Below are 26,759 nucleotides of genomic sequence, written 5' to 3'. Positions count from 1 at the left end.
TACGAGTCGGGTTTGTTAACCACTGAGCTGTGACAGGAACTTCAGTACTCTGTTCTGATGAGCAGTTGGAGCTTCTCCCTTATTGTGTTCCAGGGGAAATGGCCATCAGCTCCTCACACTATTTAATCTAATTTGCTGGCAACTAGTTTATTGAATTCTACTGTTTGTCCTAACTGTAACTACATAACAACTTCTATTATAAAAACCTCTCTAATTATAAGCATTCCCTTGGACATTATATGGCAGCTTTCAAAGGGATGTTTTCTGTCTATAGAAATATTAAGAAAAACATAATAAGAAAAGCCACAGTTGGGAGTTCCCTGGTGGCCTAACGTGTGAGGATCTGGTGTCGTCACTGCTCCAGCTTGGGTCACTGCTGTGGCATGGACTCAATCCCTGGTCCTGGAACTTCTGCATGCCATGGGTATGCCCCCCCCCAAAAAAAAGTTAAGAAAAGCCCCAGGGAAATCAATCTTTAGGTTAACAACTGTAGGCTCTCCTCTACATTGATAAGGCTATGTGGACAGCTGTGAATAAATACTGAATGAGCTTCTCTGACTCTGAGATTCTCAATTCAGAGAATACAAATTATTCTCTCCATGACTGGGACTGGAGCTCATTGTGTACAGTTCTTGTTCCTGAATAGTAACTATATTAAAATATTTCAGCACCATAGGGTATAGTTTCTATCAACAAAAAGGAAAATTCCCGTTACCTTATAAACAGAACAAACTTGTTTTGAACAATTTGAGGTGTCTATGTGTTATGAACTGACCATACAAGTCAGGAAAGAGCAGAGTTCCAGAGTTCATGCTGAATTCTTGCAGCATGCTAACACTTTGGTTTCCTTCCCCAAACTGATGAGATTGATTCTGAAAGTATACCTAGGAGTTCCTGTTGTGGCTCAGTGGGAACAAACTTGACTAGTATCCATGAGGATGCAATTTCGACCTCTGGCCTCACTCATTGGGTTAAGGATCTACCGTGGCCGTGGCTGTGGTGTAGGTCTACAGCTACTGCTCCAGCTCAACCCAGGAACTTCCCTATGCTACAGGTGCAGCCTTAGAAAGACAAAAAAAAAATTTTTTTTAAGTAAAAGTATACCTTTGTTGTTACACTTGGTGGTGGTGGGGAGGGACACTGGTTTAATTGAGAAATACTTCCGTGGTACCCATCAACATGGCACCCAATCAGACTCTTCTGAGGGATATTAAAGCGTTTGAAAAGTGGACCTTTGCACGTGTCACACCTGGCTTCAGCGGCTCTCCTGAACTGTGAGCGATTTGGGTGGGGTCTGAGGGAGCTGCTGAGTTCTGGCTGGGAGCATGATGCAAATGATGAGTGGTTCCTGGAAAGCCTACACGTCCTACTTCCTATTTCTTTGTTTTCAATCATGTAGTGAAAATGCAGTTCCGTAGCACTTACCCCTAGGCTAAAAGTGACTGAGTGGTTAAGCTTGTACAGCTAATCAACCAGAAAGATCCAGAGTGCACCGTATTCATTATATGAACATGAAGCAGCCTGCACCCTCTCTTCTTCCTCTTGCACAGCTGCATGTTCTTTCTTTCACATCCCTCCCCTTAGTCATCTAGTGATGCTTGTTTGGTTTTCTTGGTTGTTGCAGTGTCCTATGCCCAAAAGGTATGCGAGGGAAAAAGAAAAGCACAATTCAAAATGGTTGATTTTATTCCTTTCTGTTGTTTACTTTAAAAGTAAATGTAAAGTCATAAAGATGTCATATAACCATTAATTTCATTGTCACCTTTCAGCCAAAAAGAAAGTCATTGATATTCTCTCCATATCATCAATGTAAAGTTTTTTGTGACCTGTGCTTGTAACAGCCAAGTTTTTTTGGCCACATCCTTACTAGACTCTGCAGACTTTTTCTTTTCAGTGTATGCATGATTTATGTCTTGTCAGTGTGCCCAATTCACAAATCAGGTCTCCTTCAGGGGAACTGTTTCTTGAGCTGGGACTTTCATGTAGCCACAGTTGTCAGTGAATGTTCCTGAGAGATGGACTAGATTAGATTGTTGCTCTTAAAATAAGTATTTAAAAGAAACTTCTAAAACCTCAATATCTGCATTTATATGATTTAAAATTTTATTTGAAAATATATACATTTACTTTCCAGGATGATGATGTTGATCAAGACAGTTGTTTTAACTAAACCTGCTTTTAGCGGATGTAAAATTGGTACCTTTTTTTTTTTTTTTTGGTTGAAGGCGATAGACTTTTCTTCATGTTAAGGACTTCTTTGCTGCTTTGATGCTGTTCATCTAGTCCATTTTTGTTCTAAACTGAGCCTCACCTCCCGATTCTTCATTGCACTTAAAATTTTGCCTTCCTAACTATTAAAAATCAGTGTATGGTCAGTTTGGATTATAAGAACTTAAATTAGAAATTTAGAGGAGGAAGGGATACCCAGTGTGGATGCTGAGTATTTCATCTTAAATACCTATTTTTGGCTTTTCAGCTAAAAGCCTCTATTCATAGGATCCTATTTTTTTTTAAAAAAAGTGTAGGATAGTCATTTATGATGAGTAGGTATTTATGGAATAAGCCATTATGACAGTAGAATCAGTTAAACATAAATTTTTTTCTCTTTTTATGCATTACTTGACATCAAAAGCAAAAAGAGGTAAGTTTGTCTAAACTGGGTGAACGTTATTTTCTTTATTAGATTTATTTCTGAAGAGCTTTGTTTCAGTTAAATTTCTACAAATCAAATACTTCTACATTTGGAAGCTTGTTATTGTAAGTCTTCTTTGCCAACTGAATAAGCACCCTCTCTAAACTTAGATTATAAAAATATTTAATGTTTAAACATATTGCTTTTCCTTTAACTGTTATACCTATGGCTTAATTGGCTTGTGGGGACGTAGTGCATTTTGAAACATTTGGTTTAGTTTTGGAGTTTCTGAGTTGTTTTCCCCTTGAAAATATTGATTACATATTATGGATTACTTGTTATCAGTATTTTTTTCTTAAAAAAAAAAAAGCCAAGGAGTTCCCTGGTGGCTCAGCAGGTTAAGGATCCAATGTTGTCACTGCAGTGCCTCAAGTTGCTGCTATGGTGCAGGTTTGATCCCTGACCTGGTAACTTCCACATGCTGTGGGAGTGGACAAAAAAAAATTCAAGAAAAAACTGACATTGGTGCAAGTCTATAATTTTCAGAAGCATCACTTTATAGAAGAGGATGCCCTGAACTTCTCAGAATATTTTTCTAGTGTTGATTTTTTTGAAATGAATTTTTTTGAATTATTACTATATATATAATACTATATATATATATTAAGAAAATCAAACACATTTCACTGAGTGGTGTCTCGTATATTTTTTTGTTGTTTGAGATGTATTTTCGCTTGATCTTTTTAGTGGGCTCTTATTTGTAGTTTAACTTATTTCTCCTTTGTTCTTTTTGATGATGAATTAATTCTCACATTTCAAAGGTATAGCTGGTCTTCATCTGATACATACTATTATTGGCATTGTTTAATGAAAACAGACCATCACACCATCCTGAATTAACTCTGTGCCAGCTGACATTGCTCTTGGGAAGGTCATTTCTCAACCAAAAAAAAATTATTTTCTAAAAGGTATTGAATTGGTGTAAGAATCTGGCAGCAAAATGTACTTTTACCTCTTGGTGCCACTGTATTTATAATCACCCTCTCCTCCTGTGTCTTCCATGTCTTTCCTACATTGGCTGTTGGTTACATGGTTTAATTGCAAGTTGTTCAGAAGCAGAAAGTTGATGATACTGAAGGGCATTTTTATGTTTCTCTTTTGCAAGGTGTGAAATAAATACAGATTCTGTTGCTTTGTTTTATCAGCTAGCCGTATGATATTCATTAGTACAGCAAATGGAAAGCTGGGTCAAAGTTTTTTTCTAATCTATAATCACTGAAAAGTCTGAAATTGCTCCCTCTCCTTCTTAGCAAGTCATGCTCTGACTCCACATTGTTGAAGACAATTTTAATGCTTGGCACCAATGTGTGATAAACTATACACAGTTGTCATTTAAATGAAGGCAGAGTCAGATGTTTTTTAAAGATTTGTCACCAGGTCATATTTTTTCATTGTCTATACTAAAATTTGTTTCTGTGTTTCAACAATTCTGTCTCCATTGCTTCCTGGAAATTGTTAATGAATAATGATTGTTTCTGAATATAAAGGGTATAAACAAATAATGGGATTTGCTATTTTAAACACTGATGTAAAGTTAAGACTGAAGTGTCTGGTGACATAAATTAGCACATCGCATCCCTGAGTAGCTGGAAATTAATGTTATTGTCTTATCTGTGGGTACTTTTACAGAAACTCACGTGTTAACAAGATATGTGGTATGTTTGGCAAAAAGGGTTGAGATAGCCAACTCTATGTGTTTGATTATAAGATGCTAAAGTTTGTTCACAACTGTTCATTTTAGTGCCAATGTATGATTAAGTTCATCATTAGATTTTTGAAAATATTTCAACGTTTCTTAACTAATGTTTATATTCATAAAAATGCTTCTATCTCATGCTCTCATTCTTTTTCTTTATATAATGTTCCTATCTTAAATTTTTCTTATTATTTCCTAAATTCTCTGTTTTTTTCACTTAATGCGTATAGGTGTTCATAGGACTTAAGTGTTGAAGTGGTTACTATGAGGAGAATATATTTTAATGCCTCTTTCCATTAACTTTTCTGTTAATTCACTAACACCCTATTAATCATTTTGTAGATTTAGTGAGGAATCATTTAATATTGATGCTCTTTGGCACGTTTTAAATAATGGCAATTATAATTATCTTTAAGATTTATACATCGAAGTTTTCAAATTATTGAACAATTACAGTCAATCACCTGATATCACTAAATTAGCTTTAAAATCTTTATCAGAGAGCATTTCCTGTCTCTCATGCCTTGTGTTAAAAGGATGTTGTCGTGATGATGGAATTCTGCATTGTACTCTCCCTTCCTCAAGTGGATCCATCACACAATGACATTAATAATGTCACTGATAATGGTGGTTTAGGGAAGGCAAAATCAGTATGTTGGCAGGTATTCTGCCTCACATGCAAATTCCCCAGGCAAACTGCTGTGGGGAAACAAAAAATTATAAGCAGAGTCCTCTCTGCTCTTAACCACATAGTGTGACTGAGGAGTTCAGATACAGTGCAAGGAAAGTGGTGGTCAAGAACTGTATACAAGAAATGCTAGGAGTTCCCGTCGTGGCTCAGTGGTTAACAAATCTGACTAGGAACCATGAGGCTGCAGGTTCGATCCCTGGCCTTGCTCAGTGGGTTAAGGATCCGGCGTTGCCATGAGCTGTGGTCTAGGTCACAGACGTGGCTCGGATCCCGAGTTGCTGTGGCTCTGGCGTAGGCTTGTGACTGCAGCTCCGATTCGACCCCTAGCCTGGGAACCTCCACTGGCTGCGGGAGCAGCCCAAGAAATGACAAAAAGACAAGACAGAACAAACAAACAAAAGAAATGCTAAAGAAGATAAGTGCTCAGTTTAGGGGAAGCAGACACTTCCTTCTTGGATGGTCAGGAATAGACTGAAACTTGTTAGTTCTGAATAGTCCAAAAGAAGAGAACATTTTTTTTTTTCTTTTTACAGCTCCACCTGTGGCATATGGAAGCTACCGGGTTAGGGCTGGAATCAGAGCTGAAGCCACCAGCCTTCACCACAGCCACAGCAACACCGGATCCAAGCCACATCTGTGACCTATCCCACAGCTTGCGGCAACGCCAGATCCTTAACCTACTGAGCAAGGCCAGGAATCGAACCAGCATCCTCACAGATACTACCTCAGGTTCTTAACCCACTGAGCTGCAACAGGAACTCCGAGATGAACATTTTAGATGGATGTAATAACAGGAGCAAAGACTTGTAGAAAAGATTTCATCGTATGGTCTATTCTGGCCCCCCCCCCCGCCTTAGTCTTTTTAGGGCCACACTTGCGGCATATGGAGGTTCTCAGGCGAGGGGTCTAATCGGAGCTGTAGCTGCTGGCCACAGCCACAGCCACAGCCGCGCCAGATCCAAGCTGTGTCTGAGACCTACACCACAGCTCGCGGCAACGCCAGGTCCTCAAGCCACTGAGCAAGACCAGGGATTGAACCTGCGTCCTCATGGATACTAGTCAGGTTCTCTATCTGCTGAGCCACGATGGGAACTCCTCCTAGTCTGGCCTTTTTGGTTTCGTTGTTGTTAATGCCAGTGACTCTGTTTCTTGAAGCTGAAAACCCCAAGGTCATCTTCACTCCTCCCTTTGGCCTCTCATGTCTTATCAATGACCGATACCTGTCCATGAGCCCTGGAGTCTGTGCTTTCACAATATCCTCTCACCTGATCTGCAAAATTGATATTTAGTGTCCTCACTTAACAGAAAAGCTGAGGCTCAGAACTGTGAGGTCACTTCAGTGCCCTTCAGCTACTGGTCGATGGAGCGGGGATTTAAATATTAAGGTCTCTCTGATGGACCTAAATCTCATGAGTTGAGGAGCACAGCGGAGGGAAAATAGAGAATAAAGAAAAAGGCAAAGAGGCCATTAAAACATTGCTGCTGAAAGCTGTTGTGTAGGTCATAGCTGCAGCTGGGATTTGATCCATGACCTGGGAACTATCATATGCTATAGGTGCAATTAAAACAGAAGGAAAAAAAAAAGTTGCTGCAGAGGCACTGTTGGCAAACGTAAGGAAATTGTGATGTGCCCATTATCCATTCCCATGGATTTTTGTGTAAAATCCTCTCTTAAGACCTGAGATATCAGTAATTAATTATGGGGAGCACCTTTGTGCTGTTCTTCACAAATATTCAGAATTCTTGAGTTGGGAGACTCTAAAAAAAATTATTCAATCATTCTGTCTCTCCTTAACTGCACAGTGAATAAAAATTTATATTTCTACTAACAGATTTACTCAAATTTCACATTCTGTCATCAGTTTGGTTTTCACTAATACTGATTTGACCACTTTTACTTCACTCTTTTGCCAAATGCTTTTTGCCAAAAAGAAAGTCTGCTGAAATTCAAGTACAGATCTTCATTTAGAGTTTGTGCTTCTAGCCTTCTGTATATATTGTTTTCCTTTGAGTTTTCTTGAATTAAAACATATTTATTTCTATTGGACTGCTTAGAGTTTAGAAGCATCAAGGTCATTTTCTGACTTGAGAGAGAAATAAAGGGAGAAGTTTGTATGATAGGTGACAGAATAGGATCTAAAAGATGCATCAGGGAGGAAGAGGTGAAACTTAGAGATTAACATAAAGTTAAAAAGTATATAAAATATGGCATTGGAATTCCCGACACCATAAGTACAGGATGGAGGAGGCATGGCTTGATAGCACCATCTCTTTTTTTTTGCTATTTCTTTGGGCCGCTCCCTCGGCATATGGAGGTTCCCAGGCTAGGGGTCGAATCGGAGCTACAGCTGCTGGTCTACGCCAGAGCCACAGCAGCTCAGAATCCAAGACACGTCTGTGACTTACACCACAGCTCACGGCAATGCCGGATCCTTAACCCACTGAGCGAGGCCAGGGATCAAACCCGCAGCCTCACAGTTCCTAGTCGGATTCGTTAACCACTGCGCCACGACAGGAACTCCCCGAGCATCTCAGTTTTAGAAGGTCGTGCACAGACTGGAGCATGAGCAGAGAGCAAAGGGGAGGATATGGGAGGGTGAAATTGAGTCCTATGAGGAAGAACCCAGATTATTTGGCCTGAGAAAAACTCAGGGGACAGAAATCGTTTTCATGGGAAAGTGTGTAGCAGCTGATGGAGTTTATGGTCACGAGGGAAGGAGACGTGGTGTGGAAAATAAGGTCCCATGAAACGATGGGGGTGCATTCATTCTCAAGTCAGGAAAGCCAGGGGTGGGGGTGCAGGTCATTCTGTAAAAGACTGTTCACCACAAAGAGCTGATGCTCTGCCTCCTTCCTAACATCCAAGCCCCAAGGAAGCCACCTCTGCAGCTGCACACTGTCCTCACCAATTCCTACCACTGCTGTGGGAGCCTCGTGTGGAACCAAAACTCCTTCCTCATGAGACTCTTCCTCACATCCCAGACGGCCACCAGTGGCCTTGAGAATCTCCAAGGCCTCAACTTGTAGAAAATTGGTTAACTTTCTGAATTGCATTGGAAGTTTAAAAAGAGTAGAAACCTGAGGGAAAACCATATTATGAGACTTTCTTGGAGTTCCCTTGTGATGCAGTGGGTTAAAGATCGGGTGCTGTCACTGTATCAGCTCAGGTTGCTGCTGTGGTGCAAGTTGGATCCCTGGACCAGGAATTTCCACAGGCCCAGGTGCAGCCAAAAAAAAAAAAAAAGACTTTCTCTTCTTGCCAGTGAAACTCATTAATTTCAGCCACCTCTTTATAAAAACTGGTTATTATCCCCGTTCCTGCACCCTTCATCTTGCTTTGTGTTTTTGAAATAACTAGTTGCCTTCAGATTTGTCCACTGTCCGACAAAGTTATTATATTTCTTTGACAATGTAACTGACATTTTTCTAGAGGTAGCTGGCAGCAGTTTGAGAGACAGCCAGAGTAGTGAGTACAAAATAGGCCTTAGCATTGGAAAAGTCTAAATTTAAATCCTTGCTCTGCCACTTCCTAGCTGTGTGACCTTCGGCAAGTTAACATGTACAGTGATCATGTATCAATTAATCAGTGAATGTGTGCAAAACACCTAACAGAGCTGCTAAGCTCTGTATTTGTTTCTGAGGGGAGAAATCATGAAAAATGTTAAAGAAAGAAATAGTCTCAGGATACACAAAATTTTGATATAGTCCCAGAGATCAAAAATACTTATTTTCAGGAGTTCCTGTCGTGGCTCAGTGGTTAAAACGAATCTGACTAGGAACCATGAGGTTGCAGGTTCGGTCCCTGGCCTTGCTCAGTGGGTTAAGGATCTGGCATTGCCGTGAGCTGTGGTGTAGTTTGCAGATGTGGCTTGGATCCCGTGTTGCTGTGGCTCTGACGTAGGCCGGTGACTGCAGCTCTGATTCGACCCCTAGTCTGGGAACCTCCATATACTGTGGGAGCAGCCCAAGAAATGGAAAAAAAAAAAATGCTTATTTTCCTCATGATAGGAATAGTGAAAGTAACAACTCCAGAGTGTTGCTCAGACTTAAAACTGATATAAAATTCCTAGGAGAAATTACATTGATTTACCAAATAATGTCCTTCCTTCTTTCCCTTCTTTTCTACCTTCTTTCTACTGGAGGCCTTTGTTTAGGGAAGAGTATCAAATAAGTTCCTGTGTACATCAAGACAGATGTATAGATGTTTTAAATATATATGATAGCCCTTATTCATCTCTGCCCTCGAGGCACTAATAATCTCTTGAATATGCTATGACATTTCTTAGACCTGTGACCGTATAATATAAATGTACCGTGCTCTCTAATTCTGAGCACTTCAATCAAACCCTTAAATTTCATAACATATTTTATACTGTTAGAAGCCATAAAACAGCTTATAGTTGCTAAGAAATTCCTTTGCCTGCCAATATGTTCTCTAGATGTCACAAACCTCTAGGAAGCATTCCCTGGCCACTTAGATTAGTGAATTGTGTCTACTCTGAGACCCTCACATGTCCCTCTCGTGGGAAGCCATGCAGTCATGTCTCTTAAAGTTTAATTCAGCCCTTGGATTCACATTCCAGCTCTAGTTTTTAGCACGTTGCTAAACCTAGATCCCCCTTTCCTCATCCATAAATTGGGATTCATAAAACAAGATTAAAGGAGAGCATGCGTATTAAGTGCCTGTACAGTGCCTGGCACATGGTAGGTGATTGTGCCACTACCATCACCACTATCGTCATCACATCATCATCATCGTCATCGTCATGACACTGTATCTTAATTGTTTGTTGAATATGCTTGTCTTTCTCAGTTGACCAGAGACCATATCTTCTTTGTTTTCCTTTTCTCCTCACCACCTAACACAGTTTCAGACACATAATGGGAGTTCAGTAACTTGATTGCTGAATGGTTGAAACAAATTCTGGTGGCCCCTGAAGACAGGGGTTCTGAAGTGCCTCCTCCTGAAGTAACATAATTCTCATCTTTTATGCCCTCAAAAGCAATGAGATGAGGCCTAATTCTTTTAAGAATGGGTCTACCAGGGTAGACCCTACTCAGAGCAGGTGAGATCATGTAAAGCCTTACAGCATCTCCGAATTGGAAGGGATTTTCTCAGTCTTCCAACTCATGCCTTTCATTTTACAAAGTTCATGCTAAATTCACATTGCTGCTCAACTGGGTTAGCCAAGTACAGTTGAGGGCTGTCAACCCCAGAAGAGGGATTTAGAAGATAACTGAGTAGGAGCAGTAAGCTGTTTTTCAAATTTCTTCTTTTTATCTATCACCATCCTATCTATGGAATTTGTTTTTATTCTTTAAAAATAACACCTAGCTAAGTACTTATAAATAATAAATGCAAAATAATAATAATATTTAGCCAGAGGTGATGTAACTTCTAAAGAGGGGAAAACAAACTGATATTCACTACAAATGTAAAGAATATCCACACATATTAAACAGTTCCTCAAGGGAGTGCATTGTGGTGACTGCATTAGAAAAAATACGTATATAATATAAGAGATGGAAAATAATTTAAACCATTTAAATACTCAATTACTTTAATTCAGGGGATGTCATTCACTGAGGCCAAAACTTTGCTATAGAAGAACTTTATTTATACCTTCCTGGCAATAGGAAAGACAGGCCAGATTCCCAAGTGTTCATGCTCATTTGTATTCATTGCATTTACCCAAATACAACACAGGAGGGCAGCACATGTCTGGCTAACAAACATGTCCGGCAGCCACAGCAAAATAGTTGTCTAGATTAGTCTAGAGATTCCTAAATTATCACTGAGCTAGGAATGCTGTTGAAAAAGATTAAAAGATCATAAAGCAATTCATCCTTTAAGACTCCTGAGTTTCTACAAAAGGGAATTGTTGAGTTAATCAAGCTGCAAAATGGAAAAACAAAGACCTAAAGAAAAAAATTAAAAGAATGCTCCAAAGCTAAGAAAATGGAAATATTTGTTACATTTGAAAGACTTATGAGTATGATAATTTGAATACCAGCTACTCAACAAATCAGATCTCGTTCCTATTAAAATGAAATAATTAATAAGCTACTCTGCAACAAAGACCATCTTATAAAAGGGCCTTTCTCTTCCGTGATGATGTCCTCTTGAATGAACTTATCTAGCTTATATTCTGCTTTGCATCACAGACAGCTTTAGTGTGACTTCAGTGTCATACAAAAGCATCAACAATTTTCATGAATTTTGGTTATGGAGTTAAGCAGGTTTTGTTATAACTAATAGAGACTGTGTTGGCTTTAGTATAAGTAATTAAACTTTGAATGCAAATTTCAGTAGAGGCTCATTAATTCAAACTCTTAAATCCAGAATTTGTGATAATTTGGCTTAAATATTGTCTACATAACTTAGAGAAACTTTTGCTAAGCAAATACATATCAAAGCAGCTAGCAAGAAGAAATGCTGCAATTGTTTAAGAATAAGTGAAGTTTTTAAGTCTAACTTTAACTTTTTTTTGCAAAATCTTTTGGCAGAAATATAATGTATGCATTTCTAATCAGTTTCTCCACTGATTCTAGTATGTCAGCCTGATAACAGTAAACTGACTGCTCTTTGATTGTTTAAGAACAGCCAACACGTGGTCTTTCTTGGAGTAGATAAATAACATAACTGACCAGCTAAATTGTGGGCTTTTACTAGCTAGTGCTTTGTCAGAATAGTGTGAGTTGTATTAGGTGACCTTAAAATGACAAAAATAAAAGTGGACTTCTTATTCAGGTTAGCTTTCTCCATCAGTCCATGTGACTGACAGTTTACTATGTAGAAGAATAAACATTCAAAGATTTCTAACGATTCTTGCTTTTGATAAATAAAATTTACTTTCAGAAAACTATAAAGATGATTTCCTTTTCTGATATCCTTCTATTAATCATGGAAAAGTTTGTCTTGCATGCTTTCCTCAGTGTACCTGTGGGATTGACAATATGCCTGTGTGTCTGACAATTAAGTCAGCTATCTGAAAGTATTCCATTTTGGAATAAATAATGAATCTGAGTGCTGAGCAAGTAACTACTATCATGTTCAAGTTCAGAACTTAAAAATCTTTCATTATGTTTATAGATCCTTTATTTTTTAGATGTAGCCAAATATCAAATATGAACAGCCATGTATGTCCTAATCTCCTTGAGATAACTCACTACTAACTTTGTGTCACTAATTTTTAAACACTGTACTTAATTAAGAAAAAAGTTGTCTTTTCTATTGGCATCACTAAGAAAAAAAAAAAAAGCTTAATGCAGATGTTTCTGTGTGAATGCACATTCCTCACTAAATCTCTCAGGCAAGTGTTTAAGTTACTGTTACTAACACGCTGCTCTGTCATCTCTTTGTATACATGTCTAATTTATCAGTTTCTTATAGATTGTCAGCAGCCTGCTGCCTCCGTACCGCCACAGTGCTCACAACTAGCCGGGAGGCAAGACTGTCCGACTGTCAGGTAAATTCAGATGTCCTTACTCTTCCCACCCAGCTGCATGCCAGGTCCACAGATCTGAGCTCTTCTTTCCCACACCATGACTGCCAATATATAATTATACTTGCCACAATTTATTTCCAATATGGGCTACACACAAACACGCATCGAATACCTGAAGTCTGCCTGTGCCCAGTGGAAATATAAGAGAGCTAGAGTTTATTTTACTGGCCACTAGCAGGTAGACTAAAGGCTGCCTTCAGCTTCCTCGTGTGACTAAATACTTGAATTCATCCAGTGTTTCATTCCTGTCCAAAATATAAAATCTGGACGTTCCCGTTATGGCTCAGTGGGTTAAGAACCTGACTAGTATCCATAAGGATGCTGGTTCGATCCCTGGCCTTCCTTGCTCTGTGGGTTAAGGATCCTGTGTTGCCTCAGGCTGTAGTATAGGTGGCAGATGTGGTTTGGATCCAGCGTGGCTCTGGCATAGGCCGTCAGCTGGAGCTCCGATTTGATCCCTAACCTGGGAATTTTGATATGCCGCAGGTGTGGTCCTAAAAAAAAAAAAAGAAAAGAAAAAAATGTGTATATAAAGCCTGGAATTGTCTACCTTTTGTTCTCAGAATATACTTTTCAGGCAAACAACTAGGAAGGATTCAAAGCGCATCTAATGTCTGTTCCAAGACAACTTTATGAAAGTGTTTCTGTTTTCTGTCCACTCAGTAGCCTTATTGAACTGAAATCTAAAGGTGAAGAAAACCTGGTAATTGGCTTGCCAAAGAGAATATTTGCAGTGATATTGCCCTTTATATAAGATTAACTGAAGAATTTAAAGGCAGGTTTATATACACCCCGAATGTGCTAAACTGGAGAGTTTGCTAGACAAAGCTTTGCACATCCATCATGAATTTACCTTCATCCTAGCCCAGTTTCCATACAGCATCAGAGCACACCATCAGGACCTAGTTTTTTGTTGTTGTTGTTGTTGTTGTTGTTGTTGTTGTTTCTTTCTTTCTTTCTTTCTTTTTCGGCCACATTGTGGCATATGGAGCTCCCCCAGGGATCCAGATCCAAGTCTCAGTTGAGACCTATGTGGCTGGTACGGCAATGCCAGATCTTTACCTCACTGTGCCAGGGGGAGGGGGATCAAACCTTTGTCCTAGTGCTGCAGAGACACCACCTATTCCATTGTGCCAGGACCTAATCATTTTCTTGTAATCCTTTATCTCCAGTTATTTGGCTTCTGATGATGCCAAGGTTTTTATAGTCTGGTTGTAGCTTTTATAGCCTGTGTGGTGCCCTCTCCTTATTTTAATATAAACTGTCGCTCTCCCACCAGAACAAGGCTTCTGTAGGGTAGGAGTAGGCCCATTTATGTCTGAGAGTAGATGTCAGTGGCAGGCCACATGTGGTCACGGGTTAGAGCCAGAGAGCTGGGGGGACACAGGTGCTCCCCAGAAACGCAAGAGCAGCCAAAGTCCCAGTGTGACTTGGTCTCTGAGTGGTTTTTAAGCCAATTATTTAAGTGGGATGCCAAGTCAGCTGAAGAAATTAGTGGTTAAATAGGCCCCAAGCCAATGTCTCTTGATTGCTGCCTCAGCCTGATGTTCCTACACTTCCAGAAACAAGGTTCTTACTTCAGCAAAGTTCTCCACTAACATACAAATGCCATTTTATAACAGCAGCCAACTGTAATTTCAACTATTAAGTAACTGAATATAATTATAAATGTGCAAACCCATCTCAGTGGGATTCTATGTGCAGAGTGCAGAAGAGCGTGGGCCTTTAACTTACAGTCCGTTCTCCACAAAGCACCCTACCCCACCTGGGCCAGGGATAGTGCCAAGCACACAGCATAAGTTCAGTGCGTGAGTGAGCTCTGGAGTTAGATTGCTTGGGTTTAAAATCCATGTCTAACATGTCTTAGCTGCATAATCTCAGAAAGTCATGTTTGCTGGCTAAGATTTTGTTTCTTTCTTTTTTTTTTTTTTTTCTTTTCCTCTTTAGGGCTGCTTCCTTGTCATATAGAAGTTCCCAGGCTAGGCATCGAATCAGAGCAGCAGCTGCCAGCCTACACCACAGCCACAACAACACCAGATCTGAGCCACATTTGTGACCTACACCACTGCTCAGGGCAACGCTGGATCCTTAACCCACTGAGTGAGGCCGAGGATTGAACCCACATCCTCATGAATACCAGTTGGGTTTGCTACTGCTGAGCCACAATGGGAACTCCAAGATTTTGTTTCTCTACTTATAAAAAAGGCAATGGGGGAGATCCCCCTGTGGAGTAGCGGGATTGGCAGCATCTTGGGAGTGTTGGGATGCAGACTGGATCCCCAGCCAGGCACAGCGGGTTTAGGATCCAGCATTACCCCACAACTGTGGCTTAGGTTGAGACTGCAGCTTGGATCTGATCTCTGGCCCAGGAACTCCATATGCCTCGGGGTGGCCAAAAAAAAAGAAGAAGAAGGAAGGCGATGGGTTCTGGGAGGGTTTTGTGAGGCGCAGGCCTGGCCCAGAGTATGCTTTGACTATCTGTTACTACTACTACTAACTGTGCTTAGCACCTAACCATTTCTCAAGACAAGGGTCTACAGTCTCTTTCATTCTCTTTCATAACCTCTCTAATGTTCTTGGGCAAAGAATAGAGAAGGCCATAGTTTTAAGTGTTTCAATTAGATAAGAAATGGAAAGGGAACTTCTAGGTAAGCAGTTATTACACCCATTTTAAAATGAGGAGGGAGTTTCTGTTGTGGCTCAGTGGGTTAAAAAACACGACATAGTGTCTATGAGGCTGCGAGTTCCATCCCTGGCCTCAGTCAGTAGGTCAAGGATCTGGCATTGCCACAAGCTGTGGTGTAGGTCACAGACGTGGCTCGGATCTGGCATGGCTGTGGCTGTGGCGTAGGCTGGCAGCTGTAGCTCCAGTTTGACTCTTAGCCTGGGAACTTCATATGACATGGATCTGACCCTAAAAAGAAAAAATAAATAAAAAGTAAATTTTAAAAAGTAAAATTCAAATAAAAAGAGGAAACCAAGGTTTGGGGATGTAAAATGACTTGTCCAGGGTCACCCATCCTGAAAGCCATTGATCCCAGTGACTCTGCACCCCTTCTCCTGGGCACCCCACACACCACTGGGCTCTGATGAGACCCACCCCACCCCCATTAGTGATACTGTGACGAACTAAGTCAGAGCATATTTAAATCACTCCCACTGACTCTTTAGCCCTGAGTTGAGAAGGAAAGTTAATTTGATGAAAAAGAAAACCTTCCTAGAATGTCGAGTGATTTCAGATCAGATGTTCTCTGTCTCTGTTTCGCACTTTAAAAAATTGTTTTATACTTCCTGTAGCTTAAACGTATATTGAAAATAAATTTTTAGGTGTATCATTTTGAGGAAAAGAGCATTTCTCACGTTTGGAAATGGAGAACTTTTCCATATATGCTTTTGCAGACTGATTCCATTGTAGAGCCCGGTTATTAAGGCTGTTTAGAGATATGATATGAAAGGAGTGCCCAATGTGTTACAGCCTTGTATTTTATATTTAATATAGACAGATGTTTGATATTTAGCACCTTTCTAGTTCTATCAAGTAGTGGCTTACTTGGGGGGAAAAAAAGAAACTTTTTGAAGATATATCCATTTTTATGTCTTAGTAATAATTTCTTAATATTTCTGTTTACAGCATGGTCTATCTATGTAACATAGGCTTTTAAATGATAAAGGTTGAATAACAAGGGGGCTCCTAAAAAAAAAAAAAAGTGGGCTGCTAAAGATATTTAGCAGTCGGACCTGAAATGGAATTCATCCTGTACCTTAAATGATTTGACCTAAACTTAAACTTATCAAATACAGTATTTGTGTTCAGGAAGTGATTCCTTAATCTATATGCCAAAAATATGTTTCTGTCACATAATATACACAGTACAGTTGCATTTTATGCAAACTGAAAATAGTAATACTACAATATGGAATATTTAAAATCTCTCTATTTAAGAAATCAGAAATAATGAAGAAAATTTTAAATTATCATGATCAACATAATGTGTGGGTCCAGGTGAGCTGTAACCTGTGTTTAAGCCATCACTACACAGTCCAGCTGGTCACACAGAAATGCTTGGCTTCCTTTATCAAGAAGAGTATTGAGGTCACATTGTGGCTCAGTGGGTTATGAACCTGACATGGTGTCCATGAGAATTTGGATTTGATCCCTGGCCTCTCTCGGTGGGTTAAGGACCTGGTGTTGCTGAAAGCTGCAGTGTAGTTTACAGATGCAGCTAGGAACTGGTGTTGCCATGGCTGTGGCATCAGCTAGCAGCTGCAGCTCCAATTTGACCCCTAGTCCCAGAACTTCAATATGCTGTAGGTCGGGCTTAAAAGGAAAAAAAAAAGTATTGAACTCCACAGGGTCTTCAAACACTGATCCCTCTTGTACAATGGGACCACCCTGTGCTACTTGCCAAGATTTATATTTAGTCCCCTAAAAAGAAACCCATTTTATATCATGCAGATTTAACAGAAAGAAACTGTTAGCCCGTGGGGAAGTCTGTCTGCTGCTCTATTTCTTGAGCCATGTGATTCTGGCTGGAAGAAGAATCCTGCAATATTTTCTTAGTCCTTGCGTTGAACCTCCAGCTCTCCCATGTTCACCTACCACATTTTAAAAATTGGTAGGAAGGGTTCCCTGGTGGTTCAGTAGGTTGAGGATCCAGCATGGTCACTACTGTGACTCTGATTACTACTGTGGAGCGGGATCGATCCCTGGCCCTGGAACTTCTGCATATTGTGGCCATGCCCCCCCACCAAAAGACAGGAAAAATCATTTTTATCATTGGTTGTCCTAACTAATACAGAAGAGCATATATCCTTTTAAACTAAATTTATGGCACTTCAAAGAATTTCGGAACCAGAGCAGTATTTTCTACAATTATGATTTCATTTAAAATTCAAGACATATAGGACCTACTGTATAGCAGGCATATACAGAGAACTCTATTCAATATTATGTAATAACCTATATGGGAAAAGAATCTGAAAAAGAATGAATATAAGTACATGTATGACTGAATCACTTTGTTGTACACCTGAAACACACTGTTTTAAAGCAGCTATACTCCAATAAAATAAAATAAATAAAATAAAATTCAAGAGATATATGTGAAGGATAATTTCAGTAACAAAGATAAAAAGTGTTTAATGCTCATTTTAATGACTTGAACTGTAGTAGTAGCTTTTTTAAAACTATGATGAATAATAATAATAAACCTTGAATAGTTTTCTCAAATAACTCTCCTGTCAGAAATGAATTCTATGGAACTTAGGATAAAGGAAAAAAGCAGTTTTAGAAAAATGCCAGACTTCTTCAATTTAAAAAAAAATCTGGAGTTCCTGCCGTGGTGCAGCTAAAACGAATCCAGCAATGAAGCATGAGGTTGCGGGTTCGATCCTTGGTCTCACTCAGTGGGTTAAGGATCCGGTGTTGCTTTGAGCTGTGGTGTAGTCTGAGGTGTGGCTCGGATCTGCCCTTGCTGTGGCTGTGGCATAGGCTGGCAGCAGCAGCTCCAATTAGACCCCTAGCGTGGGAACCTCCATATGCCGCAGGTAGGGCACTAAAAAGACAAAACAAACAACAAACAAACATCCCCTTAGTGTGACTTTCCCAAAGATGTTTTATAGAATTACCTTAGGAAATTCAATGATTTTTCTTCCTTGTTCTTCAAAATATGCATCTAGAGATTGATGAGCCTGAACATTTCTGTGTTCATTTAAACTGGGGGCTCTCGGAAGTAGTCATTTTGGAAGCAGGTGTTTGTTATATGCATACTCTTTTGTCATATTTACACTACCAAGCTAAAGCAGATGGGGGAACCCTTAGAGCAAATTAGACTTCCACAGCAAATTCATTCTCCTATTGAATCCAGATTTACTGGAGAACTATAGAATCCTTTAAAGTCTGGGGCCAGCATATCTTTGTCCCCAGGAGCTTTTTAGAAATGCAGACTCTCAGTTCCTGCCAGACCTACTGAATCAGAATCACTTCCAGGTGACCGGTATGTACATTCAAGTTTGAAAAGAACCGATCAAAAGAAATCAGACACCCTAGGCGGATGAGACTGCAAAAACTGAAAAGAATGACTCCAAGCCCGGAGTTCACATAATCACTTCCGTAACACGTTTCATTTGTGTGTGTGTGCGTGTGTGTGTGCTTTTTGTTTGTTTTTGGAAAAGCCGCAGTTATCTTGTCATGCATTAGATTTAAGCCATCTTCTGTGCAGATTTCTGGGCCTGTCCATCCCTTGCAACAGAGCTTAGCCCCTTGTAAGTGTGTTTCTTGCTGACACGCTTGTTTCTCCTTTTCAGTCCTGACGTAGCTCTCCCCGAGGAGCAGCCACATTCCAGCTCGCAGTGCGCCCCTCTCCACTGTCTCTCCAAGCCTCCTTACCCCTAGTCTTCACCTCCCGCGGACGAACACCTGGGGTGAACGTTTTGTAGCCACACACAGGATACTGCCCAAGATCCAGCGGTGTTTTCTTCTCCGTGGTTAGATGTTTGATGGGATTAATGGCCATCATTTTGGAAGATGAGAGGATGTTGAGAAGAATAATAACACAAAGCACAGACTCCGGTGTGATAAAACATTTTATGGTTTCTCTAAGTCACAGATAAACGTCTGCAATCAAATGGCTACAGTTCAGTTAAATCAAAACACATCATAGCAGGAAATATGTATCTCAGATGGCTGGCTTTACCTCGATAGCATAAGAGAGACCTAAGGCAATGTAAAATACGTGTATTGTAATATCATCTTTCCTCATACTTCAAATTCAGCTATAGAACTTGATTCTAATTTTTTGGTCATTGATATTTATTTTGTACTTTATTTTCCACATGATTTATGTCTATAAAAATCATTTCTGAGAGGTGAACTTCATTTATTTTTAAATATTCATAATTTGCTCAGTTAAGTATGAGTTTTAATTTAGTTTAAAATCTGGAATTGGCCAGACTGTGGTCATTTTTCTTGCACAAAACGATAAGTGAGGTGCATTGGAATGTTAACAATAACTGTATTTTGCTGCTACACTGATATTGTTTATGCACTTATTTTCTAATCAGTAGCTCATTTAACTGCTGTTTTTTTTTTAACTAATATTCTTCACTGGACATTGTTAAGTAAATCTAAAAAAGAGACTGTGTTATGATTCATTGACTTATTCAACTTTTGATGGCATCTTTGATTTTTTAAATTGCAGTCAAGTGGACGCACTGGTGCTGCTCCTTTGTGTCTGTATGTGTGTATGTGATGACTTAAAGAAGGCTAAATAACATGGAGGGGGAGATGGTGGTTTTATTTACTGACCAGAATTTTTTTTTACTTCTCCCAAATTCAGGGTCCTACTATGAGTCTTTCCTGCTACAAGTTACCAAGTATAAATGGGAAAATACATACATATATAGGTGTAAGTTAGCCTTGGTTAACTAATTTACCCAGAAAGTGTTCAAAGTTTGATTAAAATTGTATGTTTTGTTGTTAGGTTTTTTTTTTTCATAATGAATCTTCCTTGCCAAAAAACAATAGGTAATAACCTTAGCTCATGGTCTACTTTTGACAAACACTCAGGTGCCTACAATCATATTATATTGAGATAATACATGTTCCTAGTTAATTTATAGATTCTGCTGGGTAACTTTTATGACTTAATTTAAGGCAGTGGATTTTCATAGCAAAATTTATTTTGCACATAATCTGACAAACAAGGAAAACAGCTAATTGAGCTGAAAGGTCTATCCTTCTTGGGCTCCTTAACTATTGCGTGCTGCCCACACACCTTCTCCTAGTCCTGATTCCTTGTCTAGTCAGGTAGCCTTAACTTGTTTAAAACCGTAAGGGTGTGATCTTTTCATGTAATGATTTCTGTAACTCCTCTTTAAAACAAAAACAATCCTCTCTGCTAACACAAAGGATAGTTAACAATGCAGGGCTCTAACAATGGCGATCTAGTGGGAGCCACTCAGCTTATGAGTGGAAGTGAGTGGAACACTAGTGGGGTGGGGCATCAAAGACGGCAGCCCATTGGTGAGTCATAAAGCACATAGCAGGCGGGAGCTCTGGTCAGTCACACACCTCTTAAGTAGCAGTCACTGTTAACCAAAGCAACCAAGAGATTCTGAGTTCTTTATATGAATGCTGTTTTCCACAGTGTCATTTCTTATGCAACTTGGAGTAGTTGGAAATCTTCACCAAAATAGGGATTCAGGTTAAAGTACAGAAAAAGAAACAAATCATAAAGGCCTGATCCCTGGCACCCTAACCTTTTGCTGCTTCCCTCCTGAATTGCCTTGCTGTTGCTAAACATTTTCTTCATTTTATTGGTGTGGTAATGCCTGGTTACCAGTCTTACCGAGACAGTGTGGCTTTTACTAGAATTCAGTTAAAGAAAGCTGCCCACCCCCATCCCTGCTCTTTCTTTTTTTTTTTCTTTTTCAAGCATCATGTGTTTGGACCTGAGAAGTAGCATAGCTGCTAAGTTGACTTTTAATTTAAAAAACAAAAACAAAAACAAAAAAACTGTGCCTGAGGGAAAATATGCCTTTTTTGAAAGTACCTCAGAAGATTTTCCTATATTGCCTCATCAGTGTCATTGGTGGTACAGGTGGTTCAGCAGTAAGTATTGTCTGTGTGTAACTACTGGGCATTTGTGCTCCCTTCCTCTGTATTTGTGACCAGCTGAAGAGCCGGATCATAAACAAAACATTTATTTCTTCCAATAAAAAGTTTATCATTAAGTCTATCATATATTACGTTTATTTCAGCTCATCATATTAATAGAGTGGGAAATGTTTGTTTTGAAATAGTAATTCTATAAAAAATGTTAATTTTAGCAAAACTTTGCCAAAAAAATATAGAAACTTGGAAATAAATGTTTAATTTTCAGCACAAAATTAGATAATAGTCCCTAACCAGTAAGAGAAAATTTGATGTTTTTATATTGTGGCGTCATTTATTATAAAATGAGCCACATCTGTATTTACATATAGGCACTTAAAATGAACAAATATGTGTAGCATTGATGAAATCAGTATCTGTAAGGAAACATCAGAATTCAAAAGGAAATTGGAAAATTGAAGAACTAGTGGATATAAAAAAAAGAATGAATCTCCGTAAGAATAGTTGAAGACAGACTTAAGAAAAAACAACTATAGAAATATAATTAAAATGCTGGCTAATTGTTGCAAACACAGTAGACAAAGATTACAGGTAACTAGCAAGAGTGACTAGCAAAGTAACCGGGTAGTTTTTTAAAAGCAAGCACAAGCACCATACTGAAAAGAATAGAATAGAAGTGCTCTCCTACCGAGGATTTTTCTTAGTTAAAAAATTAAAAAGGAGCAATAAGTTGCCTTTAGTCTGGATACACAGGGACATATAGCACCCTCAGATTAATCTTTCCACAGCTCTTGATTCATTAGATCCCTTCTTACCCAATTCTGTTTCAAAGAAGAACTTGGAGGACACTGAGAAAACAGAACATTATTAAATAATTAAGACCTATTTATAAAGATTGTACTTTAGCTTAAGGAAGCAGAGGGCCAATAGTGATCTTCAAGAAAAGAAAATTTTAACAAAGCTGTAGACTTACTAAGACCAGTATAAGAAAAATAGCCTTTAATGTGAAGGATTTATGTGAACTCTAGGAAAAAGATTTTTGATGGGGAAATGAATAAAGAACAGTGGAAATTGATCATCATAGGAAGATTTGTTTTTTTAAGAATTATATATTATTGGTTGCCTAGTAAGGATTAAGTTATGTGGCAAGATACCCTAATGATAATGCATTATAATTCTTGGATTCTATAAAATCCTATGATTCCTTTATTTTAAACATAAAAACCCATTAAAGTTATACTGGCTAGTCATAAAATATTTTATCCCTTAAAAATAGGATAGCAATCTTAATTTTTCCAAGATGTTTGGTAAGAAACATAAGAAGATTGTTGGCATTACTTTTCCTTCCAGCTCTGTTTCTTAATATCTTTAAAGTTGTCCAGAATGTAGTAATTTTACTATCAAAACCTAGTTCGTCAGAGTCCAAAACAACAAACATCCTCAGGAATACTTCAGAAATAGAAGGTATGTAACCCCTCAGGAGGGCAAATGCCTCTCAAATTTTATCTTTTCTTAAAAGGATCTTCAGTCTACAATATTTGCTTTTTCAATGCTTTAGAAAATATTCCTGTACAGATAGTTTTTCTGTTTCAAACAAGCGTGAAATGCCAGTCAAATAAATCAACTTTGAATGTGGGCATTTCCTGATAGTCTGTATTAAATGAAATCCTTACAATTCTCAAGTGGAAATTTAAAAATATGAAAAGGAAGAAATTAAATATATTTTCTACTGAGGTAAGAATGGCAAATTTAATGTCTAATTTGTTATAATCAATCAGCCAGGAGACATAATATGTGTCTCAGAAGGACACATCATGGGAAACTGATGGATTTCCAGCAAGAAACTGCTAGTTCAACCCATGCATGTCACAAATGCATTAATATCATACATGTAAAGCAGGACTAGATTCAAAAGGAATTCTTAGGATAAAGTTCAAAATTTTTAAAAATTGCCCTTCATGTTTTTTGTTTGTTCATAAACCAGAGTGATTTTAAATAGTCCTTATATTTAAGATTGCAAAAAATTTATAAGAATATGTTTTCAGTAAAGAGAACATAATTCTTCAAAAAGCTGTTAAATTGGAGATGTGGTAGCATGATCAGTGCTGATATTAACAAACGGTTTTTACTTTAAAATCTATTTCTGTGGACATACAAAACCAATCTAGCTCCAGAGTGACCTTTTCCATTGTCTGTAATAATATCCCCACATGCGTTGGATCCGTAATTTAATTCGTCTTTATTTAAAGGCCAAGTCAACTGTTAGAGTTGTTGACATAGAGCATTTGTATCTTGATCCTATTGTTTTAACATCTGAAAGATTTGTCTAGACATCTTTTTTGTCCTTCTTAAAGAATAACTTAAAAAGAGATTTAGTATTAAGATATGTTCCCCAATCAAGGATTTTCCAGGAATAATATTCTACTTATGAAGAAGAGCAGCAATTAACTGCCTTTAGTATAAGGGTGTGAGTGCATAAGATGTCAGTGGCATAAAAGTATGCCACGTAAAATGTTTGCATGAGGTATTTCACATCATGTAAGCTATCCTATATTCATAATAAGAACACTGTAGAAAGTCTTATTTCTTTGTGATCTCTCCATTAGGAATGTAAGGAGATTGTTACCTATATCTGGTCTCCTTTCCGTATTGAAATGCATGGTTCTAATCCTCAGTGTATTTTTATCCCTTTCCTCTGGAGTTGAAATAAATTTGCCCTCTTTAGACTGAAGCCTGGATAAACTGCTGAGCCAGATTATTTCAGTGATTGAAGCTTAGTTGCTCTAGAACATTGGTTGAGAATACATTTTTATTTTAACTTTTTTTTTCCTTTCAGAATTATTCTCTGATAATTGCAGTTCTCTGATGAAAATTCTGAAAAGTAAATCTACTGCTTTTCTTTTCAAAAAGTCATTTTAGAACAAAGATATAGAAGAACTATAAAGAGAAATGTCATCTTTTTTTGACAAATCATTGTTCAGTCATCATGGAGCTATAGAATGAATCATTTTGTTGTGTGGGTTCAAAGATATAATTGTGCACCAAGTCTTAGAGGAAATAAATGATTTTAATGTTATTGCCACAAAGATTTTAGCTCAATGGTTTGACTGTTAGAGTCAATTAAACAACTCTTTGAAAACCTTTTATGACATTTTTGTAATCTACTCTGTTTTTATTTGCATGATCATGCGTACGTGATAAACCATATATAGTTCTGACATTGCATTTTTTTCAGTATTAACATTTGTGTAATGTGTGGCCCACCCTGATCTGTACGCTGTATGGTTACTGTTGTAATGATCTTGCTATTCCTACATTTAATTGCAATTTTATTATTATGCCTTTTGGGGTTAAATGATATGAAGTGTTTCCACCTAATGATAATACCATACGAAAACATGACTAAAAGACCGACTTAAGAAAATTTTTGTTGCTGATTATTTTTTAAAATCCAAATTTCAGAGGAAACTTGTTTTCAAAGATATATGCATTTATTTTCAATCCAAAAAAATTCTTTGATGAATTTATTTTTGCTTGTCCTTTTTAACTTTTTTGTTGTTGACAATCCTAAGTAAAGGTCTAATGGGAGAATCCATATAATATGTGCTTGTATTTGCATAATCTGATCATGCACTCAATGGCTGGAAGAGACACTGCAGTGCTAAGAAAATAACCAAGGCCAATATATCAATTCTTTCATCTTGGTTTGTGTTATCAACTAAATATGGTGTAATGCGTAACTCTTTCCAGTAAATAAACTGGTTATCTTTTGTTCATTTCATCTATGCAAATGTTTTATCAGTTGAACAGTTGATTCTGTATTTCATGTTGATTTGTACTTACAAAAAAAGAAAAAAATTATTTCTGTGATTTATATATTTATTTAAAGTGAGCACTTATTCGAACTAAAAACCGAATGCTTTACTTTGACATTTCTACACATTCTTACTAAGAAATGTGTATCTTAATAAAGCAAAAGCAAAAACAAAAAAATTTCACCATTAAAAAAAGAAAAATATGTAACAACTTTGCCCATTTTCTCCATTTATCAAAGCTGCTACTTGTACTCTTTTCTAAAAGGTTATTTTGGCAGGATACACTTAGCTGGATGAGATTAGAAATGTACCAATGTGAAGGAAGTGCCTATTCTTAAAAAAGGGAAACATTATTTCAATGAAAAGAAGAATGAAGTTTGTATGTTTTATTTTGGGAGACAATGCTATGTTCTCTTTCATAGGAAGTTTTGGGAACAGGGCAGTCCCAAAACTTTGAGGAAAGTTAATCTACTAGGTCCTTCTTCAGATATGCGTTAGCACATCGGCTGCTCTGAGAGTCATCTGCTTTAACTTGATTTTATTTCTGGAGACAGGAGAGACGGAGAACAAGAATATGGATTTAAGTGAGGGTCTAATGAATTAAAACCTCTAATGCAATCCTCCTTTAAATGAATCAAATTAACCTACCATGGAGTTCCCAGCATTGTCTCTGCAGCAGCGAGGATTCAGTGCCCTGCCTGGCACAGTAAATTAAGGATCCAGCATTGCCACAGTTGTGGCGTAGGTCATGGCTGCAGCTCGGATTTAATCCCTGCCAGCAGTGCAGAAAAAAAAACTTACTCACCGTGGGCACTGCAGTAGTCCCAGCTAAAGTTGCCTACTTACCTGTTGTATAAATACAACACTAGAAATAATAGTGTAAACTTTCCTAAAAATCTCTTCTTTATTATCTGAAAGCTCTTGTTTTTCTTTGAGATTGTAAGTGTATTTGATTCTTGATCTTCTCATATACAATAAAGCTGATAGTTTGTTATACTCAAAAGGTGAAACAACAGGATCAGCCTCCAGGAGTGTCAAGGTCTCTTCTCATCCCTACATTTTGCAGGCAACTTGGCTAGCACTACACTGGGGTCAGTGTGAATGAGTCCTGTAAACCCCCTGATAAGACAGGCCAGAATCGACAAGACCCTATGGAAGCAATTTTCTTAGTTTGGGGTTGTACACACATTGACTAGCACATGGTAGGAACTCAATAAGATGGGTTCCTTGGCTCCTTGCCATCTAGTTTTTCATAATACATGTGAAATTGCGTTTGCAGAACCTAGTGTTGCCTACTCTAATATAAACGGGTACTAAATGCCAACTAATTGGGGAAATGGTCTTTAATTAAATGAATGGCTATTCCTATTATTCTTTCCTGGTCAATCTAAAAACTAAATTGATAACATTGTATTTGAAAGAATCTTAATGTGTATAATGAAATAATCTGACTTCCTTCTTAAACATTTTATGAAGCAACTATCATTTAAAGACCTGAAGGAGTTCCTACTGTGGCTCAGTGGTAACAAACCCGATTAGTAACCATGAGGATGCAGGTTTGATCTTTGGCCTTGCTCAGTGGGTTAAGAATCCGGTGTTGCCATGAGCTGTGGTGTAGGTTGCACATGTGGCTCGGATCCTGTGTTGCTGTGGCTGTGGTGTATGCTAGCAGCTGCAGTTCTGATTTGACCTGTAGCCTGGGAAATTGCATATGCTGCACATGTGACCCCCCCCACCAAAAAA

The 26,759-nt window shown here is 38.3% G+C and overlaps 1 protein-coding gene across 10 annotated transcripts in view; it reads left to right on the top strand.

Annotated features, from left to right (window-relative positions):
* BICD1 (BICD cargo adaptor 1) overlaps window positions 1-24,982 on the top strand; it is a 246,058-nt gene extending 221,076 nt beyond the window's left edge. For 3 of the 10 annotated variants that reach the window (XM_021092080.1, XM_021092075.1, XM_021092076.1), the window contains 3 exons: window positions 2,633-2,641; window positions 12,473-12,548; window positions 18,894-24,982. In XM_021092080.1, the coding sequence (XP_020947739.1) occupies window positions 2,633-2,641; window positions 12,473-12,520 (57 nt within the window). In that variant the 3' untranslated portion in view covers window positions 12,521-12,548; window positions 18,894-24,982. Of the gene's footprint in view, window positions 1-2,632; window positions 2,642-12,462; window positions 12,549-18,893 lie in introns of all 10 variants that reach the window. The other 7 variants (XM_003481668.4, XM_021092081.1, XM_005664004.3 and 4 more) reach the window with 5 other exon arrangements.

This window comes from Sus scrofa, chromosome 5 (assembly GCF_000003025.6).
Source record: "Sus scrofa isolate TJ Tabasco breed Duroc chromosome 5, Sscrofa11.1, whole genome shotgun sequence".
NCBI lineage: Eukaryota > Metazoa > Chordata > Mammalia > Artiodactyla > Suidae > Sus > Sus scrofa.
The sequence above is the reverse complement of the archived record's forward strand: the minus strand, read 5'-3'. Positions and strand labels throughout refer to the sequence as shown.